The 20,819-nt window shown below is 42.7% G+C and overlaps 1 protein-coding gene across 1 annotated transcript in view; it reads right to left on the bottom strand.

Annotated features, from left to right (window-relative positions):
- Positions 1 to 7,089: 7,089 nt before the first annotated feature.
- Positions 7,090 to 20,819, bottom strand: part of RBM28 (RNA binding motif protein 28) — a 37,260-nt gene continuing 23,530 nt past the window's right edge. The window contains exons 18-19 of the mRNA XM_066592189.1: positions 9,707 to 9,806; positions 7,090 to 8,206 (exon numbers count right to left, since the gene is read on the bottom strand). Coding sequence (XP_066448286.1) covers positions 8,066 to 8,206; positions 9,707 to 9,806 — 241 coding nt within the window. The 3' untranslated portion in view covers positions 7,090 to 8,065. The remainder of the gene's footprint in view (positions 8,207 to 9,706; positions 9,807 to 20,819) is intronic.

Below are 20,819 nucleotides of genomic sequence, written 5' to 3'. Positions count from 1 at the left end.
GGGTGAGTGCTGCCTCTGATTGACAGCTGAGAGCTGCCCCTGATTGGTCCCTGTGCTGAGCCAATCAGAGGTAGCACTCACCCATTCATGAATGGGTGTGAGTGAGAGCTGCCTCTGATTGGTGAGGCTGTGACCAATCAGAGGCAGCTCATTCAGCAGGCGGGGATTTTAAATCCCCAGCTGCTGAATACTACTCAGAGCAGTTCAGGAGAACTGCCGGCCAGACGCGGCTGAATTCCGGCTGCAGTGGAAAGGTGAGTATATATTTTTTTATTTTTTTACACATTTTAGGATGACTTTCAGGTAAGGGCTTATATTTTTAAGCCCTTCCCGAAAATTCATCCCGCGCTCGCCGGCAGCCCATTGCTTTCAATGGAGCTGGCTGTATTGCCGGCTCCATTGAATTCAATGGGCTAACATCGTTCTTCTCTGCCACAGCTGTTACAGCTGTGGCAGAGGAGAACGATCTTTATGCTGACATTTTTTTTGTTTTTACACATTTTAGGATGATTTTCAGGTAAGGGCTTATATTTTTAAGCCCTTCCCGAAAATTCATCCTGAGATCGCCGGCAGCCCATTGCTTTCAAAGGAGCCGGCTGTATTGCCGGCTCCATTGAATTCAATGGTCAGTGCTCGTTTAATCAAGACGAGTACTGCGTGGTGCTCGTCTTGAGTAACGAGCATCTCGAGCACCCTCATACTCGAACGAGCATCAAGCCCGGACGAGTATGCTCGCTCATCTCTAGTCACTGTTATTAGTGGGGTACCACAGAGGTCGGTACTGAGCCCTATTCTATTTAATATATTAATTACCTGGTAGAAGGATTGTACAGTAAAATAGCAATATTTGCAGATGATGCAAAATTATGTAAAGAAATGAACACAAGAAAGAACAGAAAGCAGTTGCAAGAGGATCTGGAAACATTGGAGGCTTGGGCAAAAATGTGGCAAATGCTAAATGTAAGGCTATGCACATGGTCAGGGAATAATACATGTCACCATTAAACACTAAATGGGAAACCACTGGATAACACTGACAAGGAAAAGGACTTGGGGATTTTAGTTAACTGTAAACTTAAATGGAGCAACCAGTGTCAGGCAGCTGCTGCCAAGGCAAATACGATCAAAGGGTTGCATCAAAAGAGGTCTAGGGGCGCATGATGAGAACATTGCTCTTCCTCTTTACAAGTCACTGGTCAGACAACACATGGAATATTGTGTACAGTTTCAAGCATTGGTACTAAAGGACGACATATCAAAACTTCAGCGTAATCCGGTCCTGACCGCAGCTGGTGTAACTGTGTACCTGTCACCTTTCTTCTTTATCTGTACTGCTGAAAACCGCCGTCTGACATGCACAGTACAAATTTTTTTTAGATGTTTCCTTTTCCCACGCTGTCGCTAGGTGATGACATGGGTACCCACGACTTATCCGGAATGTCAATTGCAGATGGGCCGCGGGTCGGACAGATTCCATTGACTTCTATGGAAGCCATCCGTGCGGAATCTGCACTAAAATAGCACATGTTGCGATTTTGTCCTCCACTGGCAGAAATCACAATTGGTTTCCAAGAGTGTGCAGGAAGAGGCACTGTTACATAGCGTGTTACGAACGGTATTTACTGCGGATTAGAATATTATATGTTATAGTCACTAAGTACTTCAGAAGGGTTTTTGGTCCAGGGGTTATTCTAAATGCCAGACTTGGAGTTGTGAAAAAAATGTTTTTCCCCAAAATGAAGAAAATTGGCTTCTACCTCATTGACATTTTTTTTGCCTTCCTTTGGATCAACGTTGAGCTGTGTGGGAGAAGGGGGGGTAATAGGTTGAACCGGATGGACGCAGGTCTTTTTCAGCCTAATATACTCTGCTAATATGTCACTTGAGCCTAAAAAACTGCTGATTTTTGTGAACTGGTGCATTCATTTTTAGAGGATTTTTCTTACATTTGATTAGTATAACATCAAGGCAAAGAATATTATTGTATTAGAGGTGTAGTACCAGCGTAAGTCCTCAGCAGCATGCCCGCTTGGGGTTAGATTTAGCCTTGCACACTCATGCCACCTACATGTACAGAAACATCTGCAGAATTTGCTATTTTCTTACTGTAGAAACAGCTAAAACTCTTATTGTTTCCCTCAACCACTCTTGGCTTGAGTACTGCAACTCGCTACTAATCAGTCTTCCCCTCACTAAGGGCTCCTTCACGAGCGTATGCATTTTTACAATCGCTTGGACGCACCGTGAATTCACATTAATAGACGATTTTTCGCGATCAAGTCCCGAGTTTAATTAGCGTTTTCTCGTCCATTGACATGGCTGGGTGCAATGTTGTAGCAAAAAATTCCTCGCAGCCCAGAAATCCCTCCCTCGGCATAAATCCTCAGAATGACTTCAAGTGCCTAAATAGAGGCACCTGTAAACTTTTCGCAGTGTTGGACGCTGTTAAACTGCCTCCCCCTCCCTTTTTTTCCCAGCTCCCATAGGATGTTAAGGGAGCCGCTAGCATACATCGGTTGAAAGATAGATCCAAAATTATCTTTTTACCCAGCGTATAACAGAAGGCGCAGATTTCGGTTGCGTATATTCTATTTTTTACGGTGTGATGTTTTTATGCACCGCAAATTCGCCCATGTGAACGAATGCATTGGAAACCAATGCCTTAGATAGCTACATATATAGTCCTGGAGTTACAACGCGACTACACAGCCGCGTATATAAGCTTGTGTGAATAAAGCCTAAACTCTCCCCTCTCCAATCCATCCTAAATGCAGCTTTTATTTTTTGTCTAACGGCTACACTGATGCCTCCACCCTGTGCCGGTCAGTCCACTGGTTTCCTCTGCACTACAGCATTCCAAATGATCACTCTCATCCATAAAGCTCTCCACAGTGCTCACCACCTTGCATCACCTCCCTCATCCCTGTCTAGTACCCTACCTGTGCTCTCCATTCTGTAATGACCTTAGACTAACTTCCACTGTAGTCTCAACCTCACGCTCCCATCTCAATACGTTTCCGGAGCCTCTACAGTTCTCTGCAATGCTCAACACCAACATTTTTACTTGAGCCCTGCAAACATCCCTTTAGGGAGGCCTATCACATTCTCTAATCTAAAGGCCCTTTTACATGGGACAAGTGTCGGGCACACAATGCCCAACACTTGCCCCCGTGTATACTCACTCCCCTGTTGTTACACGGGAGTGAGTATCGCTGGATCGCTTACAGGGGGGGGGGGGGGGCGGCTGGTGGAGAGTTCTCTCCCCCACCCCTCTCCATTCACTGTAAGCAGCAGCTGCTCAGTACTGAACGGCTTCTGTTTACACCGAACGATCCTCATTCAGGGTTTTAATCTACCTAAAAGTGAATGACTGAATGACTCTTGTCCAGTCATTCAGTTTCTGCATGCAATTACACGGGACGATTATCATTCAAAACACCACAGGAGCGCAGGCTTTTGAACGTTCAGAAAGATAATCGGCCCGTGTAAAAGGGCCTTAACTCTTCCCCATCTATCCTGTTTCACAAGGGCTGGCTGGTAAATTTTAGCCCAGGAGCAAACACGAACAACTGGCTCATGAGTAGCGGCGTATCCCTAACTTGTTCACCTATGCCTGCAGTAATATAAACACATGCTAGAAGCTCATAACAGAAAGACAGCCCCAGAACAGATCAATACAGGAATAAATTTCAAAGTCAGATTACCCGCTAGCATATAAGTTTGTACCATGTGAAACTATAAGGTCAGACGCACACAGACAAGTCGGATTCCGGCCAATGATCCTGCATATCTCATTAAACTGTACTGCGGATGGCCGCAGAGGCTCACAGACGGTCATGCACAGTACAGGTTTTTTGTTTGCTTTTACCAAAGATCATTCATACGAACGGCGAATGCGAAATCTGCAATACAAATCCAGGCCTGTGAGACCGGCGGCCTAACTCTTAGTATAACCTTAACAATCGTAAGAATACGCTGAGAGTTGTTGCTTTACATACAAGAATGCTGCCAGCCATCATCACTCTGCAGACCGCACAGCGACTACAGCACGCAAACACAAGCAGTGGCAGAATAAACATGTATATTTACCAATGTAGCAGCACTAATGCATGTTGAATTAGCGAGTTTCTGAGTTATAGACGTGGAGCAATGGTATTTGCCTAGTGCGTCTAGCTACTTAAAGTAAATGGTACCAGTCCCACTATGTAACTAGCATAGCCACGTAACAAAGCAATAAAGTAGCGTGCCTAACTTCCACGTTGGCAGTGCAACATATGTAGCGAGTCACAGGTGACGTCATCTCTGCTCATAGTTCTCATCCTTTTCTCCTTCATCTGTCCATACCATCATGACGACTTCTGATCACAATATATCTCGGCAGTTTGGCACACATCCACACAGTGTGACCCTGAAAATAAACATGTCACATATAGGGCAAACTGAAAACAAATTTGCCACACACACTTTACCCCATATTTAAAATACACCACACTCTTTGCCATTTAGAATAAGCTCTATATTGTGCCGCCTAATTAAAATAAGAATAAATAGGACTCTAGGAAGATTTTACGGCATAAACACGCATCTAGAAAACGCCTATAAGGCAGAAAGCCCTCAGAACTTTCCTTACCAACTTTATTTATAGGAAGCTAAAAGCAGTAGTGCCTCATCACAGCCAGCAACGGCTATGCTAAACTGAGCTATCAACCCATGAGCTCTCTGTATATCGAGCCATTACTCAGTGACTCCTACCCAAGAAGAATATTTAGAACTGACATATATAGAATCTTATTAGGAATTCAGCCTAAGCTCAAGGGAATATCGCCATCATTGCTGAAGATAATGATGGCTATTAACAGTTAGAGTTGAGTACACAGCCAAATTAAGATGCAAAATAGCCCTTCCCCCATTCCCTGATGATGCCATAATGATGGTTCTATATTATACAGGTAGCTCATGTGTCCATTGCTGTTTAGCATACCAGTTGGTGGCTGTAATGAGGTACTAGTGCTTTTAACGCACCCTTTAGGCCTTCTGCACACAGGCAGATTTGCATTACATTGCAAAATCTGTAGCAGGATTCCGCAGCAAATCCTGCCCATAGCATACTATGACAAAATGCGATTTTCCGCGTCCATCCTGCAATCATCATTGCAGAATGGTTGGGGAGCAGTGTCATCGCCATAGTGACGGTGCGGCATCCTTTGTACTGCGCTGGCCGGCACATTTGCAGCAGAGGAGAAGACCGTTGGGTAGGTAAAGCTAGGGTAATCAGGCCACACTCCGCTGTGGGTCGAAACCAGCCATGTGCAGGCAGCCTTAGTTTTATAATAAAGTTTTAGGAGGACTTTTTTTGCCTATAGGCACTTTCTGGATAAAAATATGCCCAATGCTGTACCCTCTGATTACTATATAGCCCGCTCTGTAAACTCAGATTAAAATATGCTCCAAGCTTACCCCTGATTGAAACATGGCCCTCTGTATAAAAGAAATAAAATACTCCCCTCCCGAGCAGGGCCTTCACACCTATTGTGCAGTTAGGTTATTAGTTTTATACTGTATGTAAACTCCGACTTCCTCAGTTTGTAGCCTCTCATTTGTAAAGTGCTGCAGAATAGGTTGGCGCTACAGAAATATAAATTTTCCCATACTGAAAATCCTGTATGGGATCCTGTACTCGTATATCCTGTTTGTATCCTTTGTGTTGCTATTTTTTGATATCTTATGTATTTATCATAAAAGTCTTGTTTCACGTCTGTTTTTGCCTTTAATCACTAACTAGAACTATATTAATTCACTTTTAACATTATGTGTGAACCCATTTATTCCATCTTTGAATCCACTGTAAAGCTAGGGCTACACAATGACATACAAATGGGACACGACCGTTAACAGAAAATCCAACTCTGTTAGATTTTGGTCACAGGTTGCAAGTTGCAAGTGAGCGTTTCCACCATAGATATCAACGTAAGTAACATGTGAGTGCCAAATCGCAGCTCTGAAACAGTCACTCTAAAACAGCTTACACCGACAGGCCACCCACTACATCCTGGCTCCTGTGGGGACGAATAGAATTATGGGCTTGTGGCTCACTTGAACTCGCCATGCAATTTTTGATCACATAAGGTCTGGGAACAAAATGAAAAACATCAAATCTTGTAGAGCAAAAAATTCTCTTTCAAATAGAGCAAAAATTAAAACAATTTTAAAAAAATGGAGTACATTCCGATTTTTGCCTCTGAAAAAAGGTAACAATTTGCATAAAACTGTTTTTTGCCATTTTTGACTCATTGTATCTTAAGAGCTATGCATCCTTTTGGGTCCATAATGTGAATAATGAGAAACATTTCTATGGAGTACACATTGATAAATTCATAGCTGAGTTGGATTGCATTGATTATGAGTTATTACTGCTTAAAATATGGATTTTATTTTGCGCTATAGAATTTTTCAGCTACGTTGACATGCAATGGGGGCAGAATGATGATAAGAGTGGCAGTCTGAGTAGCTTAGCTGGATTCAGCACCAAAAGTTCTCCTAGTGTGTGGAGTTTCATTGCTCTAGAGTCATTAGAACTGGCTTGGCAATGGATTGAAATCGCCACTTTTTTCAGGTTGCGCGCTGTAATCACATGACAACCCCCTAGATTAAGACCTGTAGCTCGTGAACCAAAGCACTTTGGAGCCTAATATTCTGGCCATCTTAGTTAAGGGCCAGGTTCTATCTTTGTGCAAAGTTTCATTGAAATCTGAGATGGTCGACTGGGAGCGTTGGTTGAACTGACATGGAATGACCCCTATAGCACTTGATATCTGTATATACACAGATACCAGCTGGTGCCCGGCTCATGCAGCTTTATGTACTCTATCCCATTTATGTAGAAGATGGCTGAACCATTGTACAGGACAAGCACTTGTACCTCCTATGTCATCCCTATTTCCTAATAGTCTAAGGTCTTGTGAACAGACCCTCACTCCTATTATTCAGATTTAATGGCTTAAGACTATACATAATGTGATTTTTGTCTGTATATGTGCCCTCTGATCTGACGTGTTGCAGAACATGATAAAATAAATATATTTTTTTATTTTTTTTAATATTTTAATGCTGAACAGTTGTAGCAAGAGCAGGAGTAAGATGAAAAACTTAAATAAAAGACGACAGGAAAACAAGTGGTGAGTATTCCAAAGGCTAAGAAGCGGTTTCTATACTGGACAAGTATGACATAGCAAAAGGGGTTTATACATCAGAACTTTCCATATGAATCATGTTTTTAATAACTATATACAAGAAATAAAAAAGTTTTTTACACTGTGATAAAACACCACAAACCACTTTCTAAGATCTGTACTGTCTCAAATAGTCTGAAGTAGGGTTATTAAGGGACGTCCACTGTGTAAGCCAGAAAGTCCAAATCAGTGAAGGTCAGAATGTCAGGACCCTCACAATTTTCAAGAATCAGGCTCAAGTAGCTGTGCATACAGAGCTATTGTACTGTAGTCTATGGAGAAAACACAAAAACGTTTCCATATACAGGGGGCGGACAAAAATATGGAAACCCAGTACAAAATGCATGCCTTAAGTTACATGTGATTATAAATCCTATTTCACAATACTACCAGTAAATTTTAACAATATCAATAAGACATGTAGAAACTGTAAGTAGAGGTAACAGGACACAGATGCTGCCGAGTAATGTTCACAACAAGGTTCCATTGGTCAGGAATTTCCATATATTTGTCCACCCCCTGTATTTTCCCCATAGACTTAGGAGGTCACTTTTTTTAAGGAAGAGGACTGGGCCCTCCAGTTTTGAAAAGAGTGAGGGTCCCAGCAATCAGGACCTCACTAGCCAGACTTTTGTGGCATATCTAGTACATCTACCATATAGGAAAGCCTAGTTAGAAAATCTCTCCATATCCAAGGTGGTCCGCCTTCCTGCTTTTTAAAACAAGGTTCTTATATAGATGTTTTTGATTTAAAGTCTTCAAAAAGACCACAATCCCTGCTTTGTGTAGACAAAGAACAATAATGTACAGATCTGATCGGCCCATGGCAGTCAGACTCAGTCCTCGAACCATTTGCTCTTTTTAGCAGGAGCAGCATTGTTGGGCTTCCCCAGAATCTTCCGCTTGTACTGCTCCACTAGCTGGTTGAATCGATCCTCTTCCTGGCTTCTTTGTTGCTTCTTTGCCTTCGAGGGTTCCTGGAATGGGAACAACATGAAATTATACAGAGTTGTCACCTTCACAGTCCACCAATTCTAAATAAAATGAGCGGACGCAGATCCAGCTTACTTGTTTGTGTCAGTAGTTCTTCATCACGTCAGGTTAGGGCTAAACGTCGACCTTGGTCACATATTAAGGCTCAGACTGGTTGCAGGCAAGTGACTTGTCTATGCAGTCTATGATGGCAGAGTCACATACAACCCAAAAAATCCAACAGTTTGGATTTTTTGCAGCTTCATGTTAGGCTGGATTCAGACGAACGTATATCGGCTGGGTTTTCACGCCCAGCCGATATACGTCGTCTCTCTCTGCAGGGGGGGGGGGGGCTGGAAGAGCCGGGAGCGGTGCTCTGAGCTCCCACCCCTTCTCTGCCCCTCTGCACTATTTGCCTCCTTTCATTGCAGAGGGGCGGAGAGGGGGTGGAAAGGAGGCAGAGGGGGGGGCGGGAGCTCAGTTCCTGCTCCTGGCTCTTCCACCCCCCCCCCCTTCCTGCAGATAAGGACTCCGTATATCGGCTCGGCGTGAAAACCGAGCCGATATACGTTCGTCTGAATCCAGCCTTAGGTTGTAACGTGACAAGGATTACAAGGGATGGTGCAGTGCAACACTGATTTGCATGTAACACTGGTCGACACTGCAATTATTACTGACTTAAAAAGGTTCAATCTGTAGTATTTTGGTGTGTCGATCACCAATATGACCAGCAAATTGTTATTGGTTCTCGTTTTGAAGAGATTAACCAGAGGCCTATTACTATTGGCATGCATTTTGTGATTTAAACAATTATTGCAGATTACAAAAAGATTCATATTTTGTAATCATATTCGTGTTAAGCACATAAAAATTGATAAGAAATAACTAACTTTATTTCAGTAACATAACTTGTGTAAAAATTTGTTGACCAGTGTAATTTGCTGCGTAGTCCTAGGCTTATGGTGCATCTGTCAAGGGGATGGTCTCTTTTCTAATTGGACATGCTGAGTGAACTAATGCTCTATAAGGTTGCATACACATACTCTGGCTTATTCTGTACTAAAATACACATTTTTGCAGCGTAAATCTCTGCAGATTCACAATAGCAATCTTATCTTTCCAAGTATGCAGTGATTTTAAAGTTTGCCTCAAAAGACATCACGTTAGATATGCAGATTTTGGTGCACAATGCTTCCATGCAGACAAACTCAGCACATGTGATAGCACCCTAAGGAAATCCAGGAGCAAGCAACAGCATTTGCAATCCATTGGATGGTCGGTATCTCATCACTACTGGTAACATCAAGGCTGCAAGTCATAGATAGAGTATAGATGGCTATAGTTTGAGGGTTACATTCCATACAGGTAGAATGTGCTGTAAACGAGTAGCCATTAGGAACTGCAAAGTTTAAAAAGGAAAAGAGCCCAACACAATGTAAAGCTAGGTTACCATAAAAATGTCGCCCGTGAACTGTAACAGCATAGCGCTATAACCAAAGACACACCTGCTTTACTGTTGTCGTCACTCGTTGCTCCTTTCGGCTCTGCCCCAGGGATTTGGGTTTCTTTGGTGGTAGAAATTGAACTTTACCCTTGTCACGTAGCCTGGGAGAAGAGAGGGGTTATTAGTAGGACTTTATACATCTACAGAGTTACAGAGGGCAATTAATAGCATTAATGCATAAGTTCAACATAAACTACATATGTAATAAACACACATGTACAGGTAATGACTGGAAGTGAAAAGATTGAAATAGTCACCGTAGCAATGAAATCCTTTTTCAACTTTAATGAAACTTGTCACCGAAAGGACCAAAAATAATAAAACTTAGCTTTTATTGATTTTTAAATAATAAAAAGGCGTCCTTATATTTTCTCATATGTGCTAGAAGTCACACAATAATTAAAAACAGTAGGGCTTAGATATATAGATGAACACTGCTCTGTCCCAACAATCTAGGTGCATTAGCCGGGAATCGAACCCGGGCCTCCCGCGTGGCAGGCAAGAATTCTACCACTTCTACCACTTTTGTATTCCCTGATGTCTTTTTCTATCCAGGGTTACTCAGATTTCTATTTGTCAATGACTTGCACCACCAGATGTTTATTAAAGTGTGGTGAAGCACTCACTGTCAATGACCTTGAACACTTTTAATTCTCTATCACAGGGTAGGCCTGATGTCCTCTGATTAGTCACGGTACAGTGATGTCTGTTAATTTACAGTCAGTAATATTGTACCTGACACACATTTACTAGTACTGTCGTCCCATTTATAACAGTTGCTCATTAATATTGCTTGGGTCGTATTTGTTCTTATTATTTCTAGAACAATATCGCGGTGATTGATTTATATAGAAATCACCCCGATATGTCACCATTAGGTGTTAAGTCCGGAGTATGTTTTTGTATAACGCAGACCCAAGCTTATATTGGCTTGATACTCTATGGTATTCCCTTATGCCTATGACTGATCGCATGAGCCATTCATTTCTTATGGCTCATGTGATTATATACCAAGGTTAATTGCAACCAGACGACAGTTTCAGTGATTATCAAGGATAGAGATAAGTTGTTCCAAATAATAGTGTGTTTTCAATATGTTCTCTCTCCTACTTATACATAGGCTCTATTCCGGAGAGATGATGCTCCCACTTGTATAAGTGATTATTACAGGTAGAACGTATATAAGATGAATAAAGACAGTGGCTGCATTAAATGGAACAGCTGCAGTATTCATCTATGAGCTACTCATCCTTCAGGATTTAAATAGCTGCAATAAAATGCTCTGTCCCAACAATCTAGGTGTATTGGCCGGGAATCGAACCCGGGCCTCCCGCGTGGCAGGTGAGAATTCTACCGCTTCTACCACTTTTGTATTCCCTGATGTCTTTTTCTATCCAGGGTTACTCAGATTTCTATTTGTCAATATGTTCTCTCTCCTACTTATACATAGGCTCTATTCCGGAGAGATGATGCTCCCACTTGTATAAGTGATTATTACAGGTAGAACATATATAAGATGAATAAAGACAGTGGCTGCATTAAATGGAACAGCTGCAGTATTCATCTATGAGCTACTCATCCTTCAGGATTTAAATAGCTGCAATAAAATGCACATAGATAGTTTGGTGGTAGCCCAGAATGAATTCTAGGCTATCACCTATATCCAATGCCCTTTTGGATAAATCTCTGTCTCTGTATATGCAGTCTGTTGTGATGCACCAACAGCTGCTGACTAGAGTAATAATGATAGACTCTGTCTGTTATAGTTGTAGTTGTATATGTCTACGTGGGTTGCATTATGATGAACATACAACCCCCACATAGATTAGTTCTTATGGAGAGAATCGGCCCATGGAACCTATCCCTCCCTCTCCATCTACGCGTTTCCACAACCTTGGAGATGGTTGCTTCCTCAGGATGGAGCTAACCTAACATGACCAGCCTCTCAGGCTGTCAGGATGTAAAATGAGCAGAGATGGTAAGTGTTGCTATCCCAAGGGTTCTTATACCCAAGGCTCCGCCTACTTCAGGGCGGGGCTTGTATTGTAGGAGTGAATCAGGCTGCAGTCCAATATGTCTCACATTTCCCTTGCGCTCATTTATATGCGCTTATTCGAGTATTACACTTGGCTCCTCCTCGCAACGTAATCACGTAATCCAGGAACATGTCATGGACCGCAGCGTAGGCTGCTCTGTTTGACTGTCCGATCACGTGGTGTCATGACGTGCGGGGGGCGTGTTAGACCGGAGGTCCGATCATATACATTTTCCTTATACTCATCTGTAAGTGCTTCTTCGGGTGTTGCCTCCCCGCAGCGTGATCAGCGATCAAAGGACACGTCATAGAACGCAGCATGAGCTGCTCCGTTCTGACTGTCCGATCGCATGATGCCATAGCGTGCGGGGGGCGTGTCAGACCGAAGGCACGATCATGTGATGCCGTGACGCGCGGGGGGGTGTGTTCCGCTGGCCTAGCACTCCGATCACGTGACATAATGATGCTCGGAGCGTCTATTGGCCTGATCATCCAGTCCCCTGCTCCTGTAAGTTACAGATGGTATTAAATATTCAACCAGCTGTCTCACAGGAGACTCTTAGGGATCGCAGCGAACATTTTAATCGTTCATTCGCCTAAACCTGTGACACATAGTTGGACATATTCCTCAGACTGGTAGTCACCCAGTCATACAACGCGCGGAAGATTGGTATCTTTACCGCACCTAGCGATTATCTCACCGAAATTGTGTGTCACTTCGGTTGTACACCTCAAGTGATATATCCGTTATAAGTAATTAGCATATTTTAGACTGCAGCATAATTATTCATGAACACTACAAGACGTTAGTAATCCACCGCCTGATTATATATGTGGCAAAAACATTTTCTCTGTTTTTGATATTATGAATCTCGCATTCTGTGACCAGACAGCTGATTCTCTCTCAAGATCAGAGTGTTTGCTTCATCCATAGGGGGTAATAATGGGAATCAATGTCTCATATATGCAAGGACGCATGCTTTATAGACGATGAGGTTTATTCTATTGTCAATATCATCAGTTTTTACGTGAGACCATCAGATCAACTTCATATCGATTCTTTTGGGGACATTAATCTCCTTTTACCTCATAGACGAGTCAAAAACAAATGTTACTCATCATTTAGGGATTACGGAGGAATTCCACTATATTGTCTCGCCAATCTTCAAACATCCCCTCTTCACTGTGGCCTAGTTTTAGTTCTGTATTATACTATTTTCAGACGAATGATGCAAAGGAGAGACATTCATTTAAACCCTTAGGATGGATGGTTTCAAGTCTATATATCCATCCGCACTCTTTTTGTAAAAGCTTCCGGTCCAGATTTCCTCTCCGTCCATTTGGCTTAATCATTTCAATTCCTCGGAAGGTAAGTACATCCGGATTGTTTCCGTGCTTGTCCCTAATATGGTTTGCCACACTAGTTTGTTCCCCCCGATTTATGTTCCCTATATGCGCTAATACCCTCCTGCGCAGTTGTTGAGTTGTTTTCCCTACATAATCGAGGGGGCAGGGACACGATGCTACGTAGACCACACCACTGGTTTTACAGTTGATGTAATCACGTATTTGATATACTTTTCTGGTCGCAGAGCTTACAAAAGATGATCCCCTTTGCATATATTTGCATGCCTTACAGCCTGCACATCTGAAAAAGCCTCTTGGTGGATTACCTGTTACCCAAGTTTGAAGTGTGTTTGGTGTTGATAGATGGCTCCTAACTAGTCGGTCCCTTAAATTCCTGCCCCTTTTGAAGGTTATCAGGGGTCTCTCAGGTAGGTGTTGTGCTAGATCTTTATCTTTCAAAAGGATTCCCCAATGTTTGTTTAGAATCTGTCTTACTTCAGCTGAGTGATCGTCATAAGTACCGATTATCCTTATTTTGCCGTCTCCTTCTTTGCTACTTTTATGTTGCAATAAGGTTTCCCTATCCAGATTTTTTACGTGATCACTCGCTATTGAGATCACTTCTTCTGGATAGCCTCTCACTTCAAAACGATGTGCCATTTGCTTCATCTTTTCCTGGAAGTCTTCCTCCCGGGAACAATTCCGTCGCGTTCTAATCATTTGCCCCTTCGGAATCCCCTTCTTCAGGGGTATTGGGTGGTGGCTATTATAATGAAGCAAAGCATTCGTTGCAGTGGACTTACGAAAGATTGTTGTTTCCAGAGTTCCTCTTTCGGTTTTTTCAATACATAGATCCAAGAAATTGATGGATATTGAGTTAATCTCTGCCGTAAAAAACAGGTTCAGACTATTCCTGTTCAGGCGTTGGACAAACTCCAAAAATTTTTCTTCGGATCCGGTCCACAATATGAGGACGTCATCTATATCAGCAAAGGAGGAAGGACTGCTAGGAGAAAAGGAGTTCCATGCCCTTTTACCTCAAAACCCTCAAACGGCTACCTTCTATAGTCTACCCAAGGTGCACAAGGGTTTATCACCACTAAAAGGTAGACCGATTGTGTCGGGTATTGATAGCCTCACACAGGGAGTAAGTAAATACCTAGATAGGATACTGAAACCATTTGTTGAGGCCTTACCCACATACATTCAAGACACAACTGATGTCCTCAGAAAATTACAAGGGTTGTCCTTATCATCTGAAACCAAATTGGCCAGCTTGGACGTAGAGGCACTCTATAGTTCAATACCCCATGAGGGGGGCCTCTGCGCTACCAAATACTATCTCGACCAGAGAGGGATACAATATCGACCTCATAACCATCTGTTACTTCAACTCCTCTCATTCGTATTGCAAAAAAATTTCTTCCTCTTCGAAGGAAGACACTTCCACCAGCTCAGGGGCACAGCTATGGGGAGCCCTTGTGCCCCCAGCTATGCAAATCTGTACCTGGGCTGGTGGGAGGAAACAACTGTCTTCAGCGAGGAGAATGAGGAGTGGACGTCATCTGTGGACCTATGGATTAGGTTCATAGATGACGTCCTCATATTGTGGACCGGATCCGAAGAAAAATTTTTGGAGTTTGTCCAACGCCTGAACAGGAATAGTCTGAACCTGTTTTTTACGGCAGAGATTAACTCAATATCCATCAATTTCTTGGATCTATGTATTGAAAAAACCGAAAGAGGAACTCTGGAAACAACAATCTTTCGTAAGTCCACTGCAACGAATGCTTTGCTTCATTATAATAGCCACCACCCAATACCCCTGAAGAAGGGGATTCCGAAGGGGCAAATGATTAGAACGCGACGGAATTGTTCCCGGGAGGAAGACTTCCAGGAAAAGATGAAGCAAATGGCACATCGTTTTGAAGTGAGAGGCTATCCAGAAGAAGTGATCTCAATAGCGAGTGATCACGTAAAAAATCTGGATAGGGAAACCTTATTGCAACATAAAAGTAGCAAAGAAGGAGACGGCAAAATAAGGATAATCGGTACTTATGACGATCACTCAGCTGAAGTAAGACAGATTCTAAACAAACATTGGGGAATCCTTTTGAAAGATAAAGATCTAGCACAACACCTACCTGAGAGACCCCTGATAACCTTCAAAAGGGGCAGGAATTTAAGGGACCGACTAGTTAGGAGCCATCTATCAACACCAAACACACTTCAAACTTGGGTAACAGGTAATCCACCAAGAGGCTTTTTCAGATGTGCAGGCTGTAAGGCATGCAAATATATGCAAAGGGGATCATCTTTTGTAAGCTCTGCGACCAGAAAAGTATATCAAATACGTGATTACATCAACTGTAAAACCAGTGGTGTGGTCTACGTAGCATCGTGTCCCTGCCCCCTCGATTATGTAGGGAAAACAACTCAACAACTGCGCAGGAGGGTATTAGCGCATATAGGGAACATAAATCGGGGGGAACAAACTAGTGTGGCAAACCATATTAGGGACAAGCACGGAAACAATCCGGATGTACTTACCTTCCGAGGAATTGAAATGATTAAGCCAAATGGACGGAGAGGAAATCTGGACCGGAAGCTTTTACAAAAAGAGTGCGGATGGATATATAGACTTGAAACCATCCATCCTAAGGGTTTAAATGAATGTCTCTCCTTTGCATCATTCGTCTGAAAATAGTATAATACAGAACTAAAACTAGGCCACAGTGAAGAGGGGATGTTTGAAGATTGGCGAGACAATATAGTGGAATTCCTCCGTAATCCCTAAATGATGAGTAACATTTGTTTTTGACTCGTCTATGAGGTAAAAGGAGATTAATGTCCCCAAAAGAATCGATATGAAGTTGATCTGATGGTCTCACGTAAAAACTGATGATATTGACAATAGAATAAACCTCATCGTCTATAAAGCATGCGTCCTTGCATATATGAGACATTGATTCCCATTATTACCCCCTATGGATGAAGCAAACACTCTGATCTTGAGAGAGAATCAGCTGTCTGGTCACAGAATGCGAGATTCATAATATCAAAAACAGAGAAAATGTTTTTGCCACATATATAATCAGGCGGTGGATTACTAACGTCTTGTAGTGTTCATGAATAATTATGCTGCAGTCTAAAATATGCTAATTACTTATAACGGATATATCACTTGAGGTGTACAACCGAAGTGACACACAATTTCGGTGAGATAATCGCTAGGTGCGGTAAAGATACCAATCTTCCGCGCGTTGTATGACTGGGTGACTACCAGTCTGAGGAATATGTCCAACTATGTGTCACAGGTTTAGGCGAATGAACGATTAAAATGTTCGCTGCGATCCCTAAGAGTCTCCTGTGAGACAGCTGGTTGAATATTTAATACCATCTGTAACTTACAGGAGCAGGGGACTGGATGATCAGGCCAATAGACGCTCCGAGCATCATTATGTCACGTGATCGGAGTGCTAGGCCAGCGGAACACACCCCCCCGCGCGTCACGGCATCACATGATCGTGCCTTCGGTCTGACACGCCCATCTGTAACTTACAGGAGCAGGGGACCGGATGATCAGGCCAATAGACATTCCGAACGTCATGATGTCACGTGATCGGAGTGCCAGGCCAGCGGACACACCCCCCGCACGTCACGGCATCACATGATCGTGCCTTCGGTCTGACACGCCCCCCGCACGCTATGGCATCATGCGATCGGACAGTCAGAACGGAGCAGCTCATGCTGCGTTCTATGACATGTCCTTTGATCGCTGATCACGCTGCGGGGAGGCAACACCCGAAGAAGCACTTACAGATGAGTATAAGGAAAATGTATATGATCGGACCTCCGGTCTAACACGCCCCCCGCACGTCATGACACCACGTGATCGGACAGTCAAACAGAGCAGCCTACGCTGCGGTCCATGACATGTTCCTGGATTACGTGATTACGTTGCGAGGAGGAGCCAAGTGTAATACTCGAATAAGCGCATATAAATGAGCGCAAGGGAAATGTGAGACATATTGGACTGCAGCCTGATTCACTCCTACAATACAAGCCCCGCCCTGAAGTAGGCGGAGCCTTGGGTATAAGAACCCTTGGGATAGCAACACTTACCATCTCTGCTCATTTTACATCCTGACAGCCTGAGAGGCTGGTCATGTTAGGTTAGCTCCATCCTGAGGAAGCAACCATCTCCAAGGTTGTGGAAACGCGTAGATGGAGAGGGAGGGATAGGTTCCATGGGCCGATTCTCTCCATAAGAACTAATCTATGTGGGGGTTGTATGTTCATCATAATGCAACCCACGTAGACATATACAACTACAACTATAACAGACAGAGTCTATCATTATTACTCTAGTCAGCAGCTGTTGGTGCATCACAACAGACTGCATATACAGAGACAGAGATTTATCCAAAAGGGCATTGGATATAGGTGATAGCCTAGAATTCATTCTGGGCTACCACCAAACTATCTATGTGCATTTTATTGCAGCTATTTAAATCCTGAAGGATGAGTAGCTCATAGATGAATACTGCAGCTGTTCCATTTAATGCAGCCACTGTCTTTATTCATCTTATATATGTTCTACCTGTAATAATCACTTATACAAGTGGGAGCATCATCTCTCCGGAATAGAGCCTATGTATAAGTAGGAGAGAGAACATATTGACAAATAGAAATCTGAGTAACCCTGGATAGAAAAAGACATCAGGGAATACAAAAGTGGTAGAAGCGGTAGAATTCTCACCTGCCACGCGGGAGGCCCGGGTTCGATTCCCGGCCAATACACCTAGATTGTTGGGACAGAGCATTTTATTGCAGCTATTTAAATCCTGAAGGATGAGTAGCTCATAGATGAATACTGCAGCTGTTCCATTTAATGCAGCCACTGTCTTTATTCATCTTATATACGTTCTACCTGTAATAATCACTTATACAAGTGGGAGCATCATCTCTCCGGAATAGAGCCTATGTATAAGTAGGAGAGAGAACATATTGAAAACACACTATTATTTGGAACAACTTATCTCTATCCTTGATAATCACTGAAACTGTCGTCTGGTTGCAATTAACCTTGGTATATAATCACATGAGCCATAAGAAATGAATGGCTCATGCGATCAGTCATAGGCATAAGGGAATACCATAGAGTATCAAGCCAATATAAGCTTGGGTCTGCGTTATACAAAAACATACTCCGGACTTAACACCTAATGGTGACATATCGGGGTGATTTCTATATAAATCAATCACCGCGATATTGTTCTAGAAATAATAAGAACAAATACGACCCAAGCAATATTAATGAGCAACTGTTATAAATGGGACGACAGTACTAGTAAATGTGTGTCAGGTACAATATTACTGACTGTAAATTAACAGACATCACTGTACCGTGACTAATCAGAGGACATCAGGCCTACCCTGTGATAGAGAATTAAAAGTGTTCAAGGTCATTGACAGTGAGTGCTTCACCACACTTTAATAAACATCTGGTGGTGCAAGTCATTGACAAATAGAAATCTGAGTAACCCTGGATAGAAAAAGACATCAGGGAATACAAAAGTGGTAGAAGTGGTAGAATTCTTGCCTGCCACGCGGGAGGCCCGGGTTCGATTCCCGGCTAATGCACCTAGATTGTTGGGACAGAGCAGTGTTCATCTATATATCTAAGCCCTACTGTTTTTAATTATTGTGTGACTTCTAGCACATATGAGAAAATATAAGGACGCCTTTTTATTATTTAAAAATCAATAAAAGCTAAGTTTTATTATTTTTGGTCCTTTCGGTGAAAAGATTGAAATAGCAATCAGATCTTAAATGGACACTAAATTTTCAAACAGCTTGTGCTTATATGATGGTTTTGCTAATTATCACACTGGCTATTACTTGATTTACCTAAAATTATGTTTCTATACTGAAAAATCCCTCTAAAGTACTGACACTAGGGATCCCTCTTCTCCAACTTACTCATCTGCTCTCACATGATTGACAGGGTAGGTTAGGACAGCAGAGCAGGAGTACCAGTCATCATGCTCATTGAACTGTATGCAGAGAGGATGAGAGACACAGGTGTAATTGCTGGAGCTAATGCTGAGATATCTGCTGTTTATTCACATGCACACTGCTAACTCTTGCTGCAAGCTCCTACATGACTTTATGACTGCGTTACTGAAAGTACAAGATTCGCAGTTCTCTGAACAGTATATAGAACATAACAGCAGCAACACCTCCCTCCAGTCATAATGAGATTAATTGGGAGAAAGTGTTATTCCTCGTACACATAGAAGTTTATTCAGAGAAGTCATCTGTAAAGTTAGAGAACGTCAACCTTCTCGTTCCAAATTAAACATAAAAACCTAGAATGAAAAACATAAACTACTATGCAAAAGAGTTTTTTGTGCGACCATTTAAAGATAAATTTTCAAAATATATAAGTGTTTAAACAAAGAAAAAACAAAAACAAAAAGACACGCTTGCTAAATATAATCAATGTTTCTGGAAAGTTTGGTAGGCTTGTACTCAGTTGGTTTCCATTTACTAAACACAACTTTAACAGAATTCCTCCTGTATCATGTTCTAGACCAACTACTGCACTTTTCGCTTTATAGGATGCACCAGATAAGACGCACCCCTATTTTAGAGGGGGAAAATAGGCAAAAAAAATCTTCTAAATTCACCCAGGGACAGTGCAGGGGATAGTGCCGGGCAACAGAGCAGAAGGCACAGCAGTGCTTGTGTACGGCAGGAGAAAGGAAAAAAAGCCAATTGGTGAGGCGGGTAAGCAGCAGCTGTTCCGGCCAATGCTTACCACTAGTCAGCAGCACGTATGGGTGGCAGTGGGGAGGAGAGAGAACTGGTAAGTGGTCACACATTTGTTCGCATGATAGCGAGTTTGTTTGGGAGACCACGAGTTAGTTAGCATGATCGCGCGCACAAATGCCGATGCAACGAATTTCGTCACGTACGCTTTATAAGACGTAGCCACTTTTCCCCCCCCCCCGCGTCAGGAGGAAGAAAAGTGCATCTTATAAAGCTAAAAATACGGTAACGTTTATTTACCATATTACCCTTTAGTTTCCCAGCAGCCTTCATCACCTTGATTACATGTAAAAATACTACAGTGCACCTTGTGATGGCTCATAGATCGTTCCAGAATCTGGGTTGGTTAACAGTAACAAACTGGCATTAAATGCCCACGATTTGCTGCCACCAACCTCAGTCTTTCCCAGGCTTATTTAAGAATGAGTAGTTTGGCCAAGTGAGCAAGTGAACTATTCCAACACAGACCCCGGAACTCTGAAAGGTTGTAAGAGGTTTGAAACCCATTAAAAGAGGAAATTGCGGCCAATCAAATGTTTAGTTTTTAACGTTCTCTGACTTATCGTACCTCTATCACTGTTAGTGTACGCGTAAAGAGTTAAAACTGTGAAACAACTTCTTAATCCCAAGGCACTGCATGAAAGTGTATGCATGTGTGTATATGCAGCACAGTGCAAGTCTGCTAACAGTGGGTGCAGGGCCTCCAAGGTGCAGACTCCAAGTCCACAGCAGATATGCCAGGTTTATTCCCTCATAGGTTTACACCAACATTTCACTTCCTGACTGGAGCCATTTTCACGCAAAATGTGCGACTGGCATCTCCGACCTTTGGCCTCATGTCCATGCACGAATTCTGAGTGCAGAATCTCGCACAGAATCCACCTATGCCTGCGGC

The sequence above is a fragment of the Eleutherodactylus coqui genome, chromosome 2, assembly GCF_035609145.1.
Source record: "Eleutherodactylus coqui strain aEleCoq1 chromosome 2, aEleCoq1.hap1, whole genome shotgun sequence".
Lineage (NCBI taxonomy): Eukaryota > Metazoa > Chordata > Amphibia > Anura > Eleutherodactylidae > Eleutherodactylus > Eleutherodactylus coqui.
This window is presented reverse-complemented; position numbering and strand designations above follow the sequence as displayed.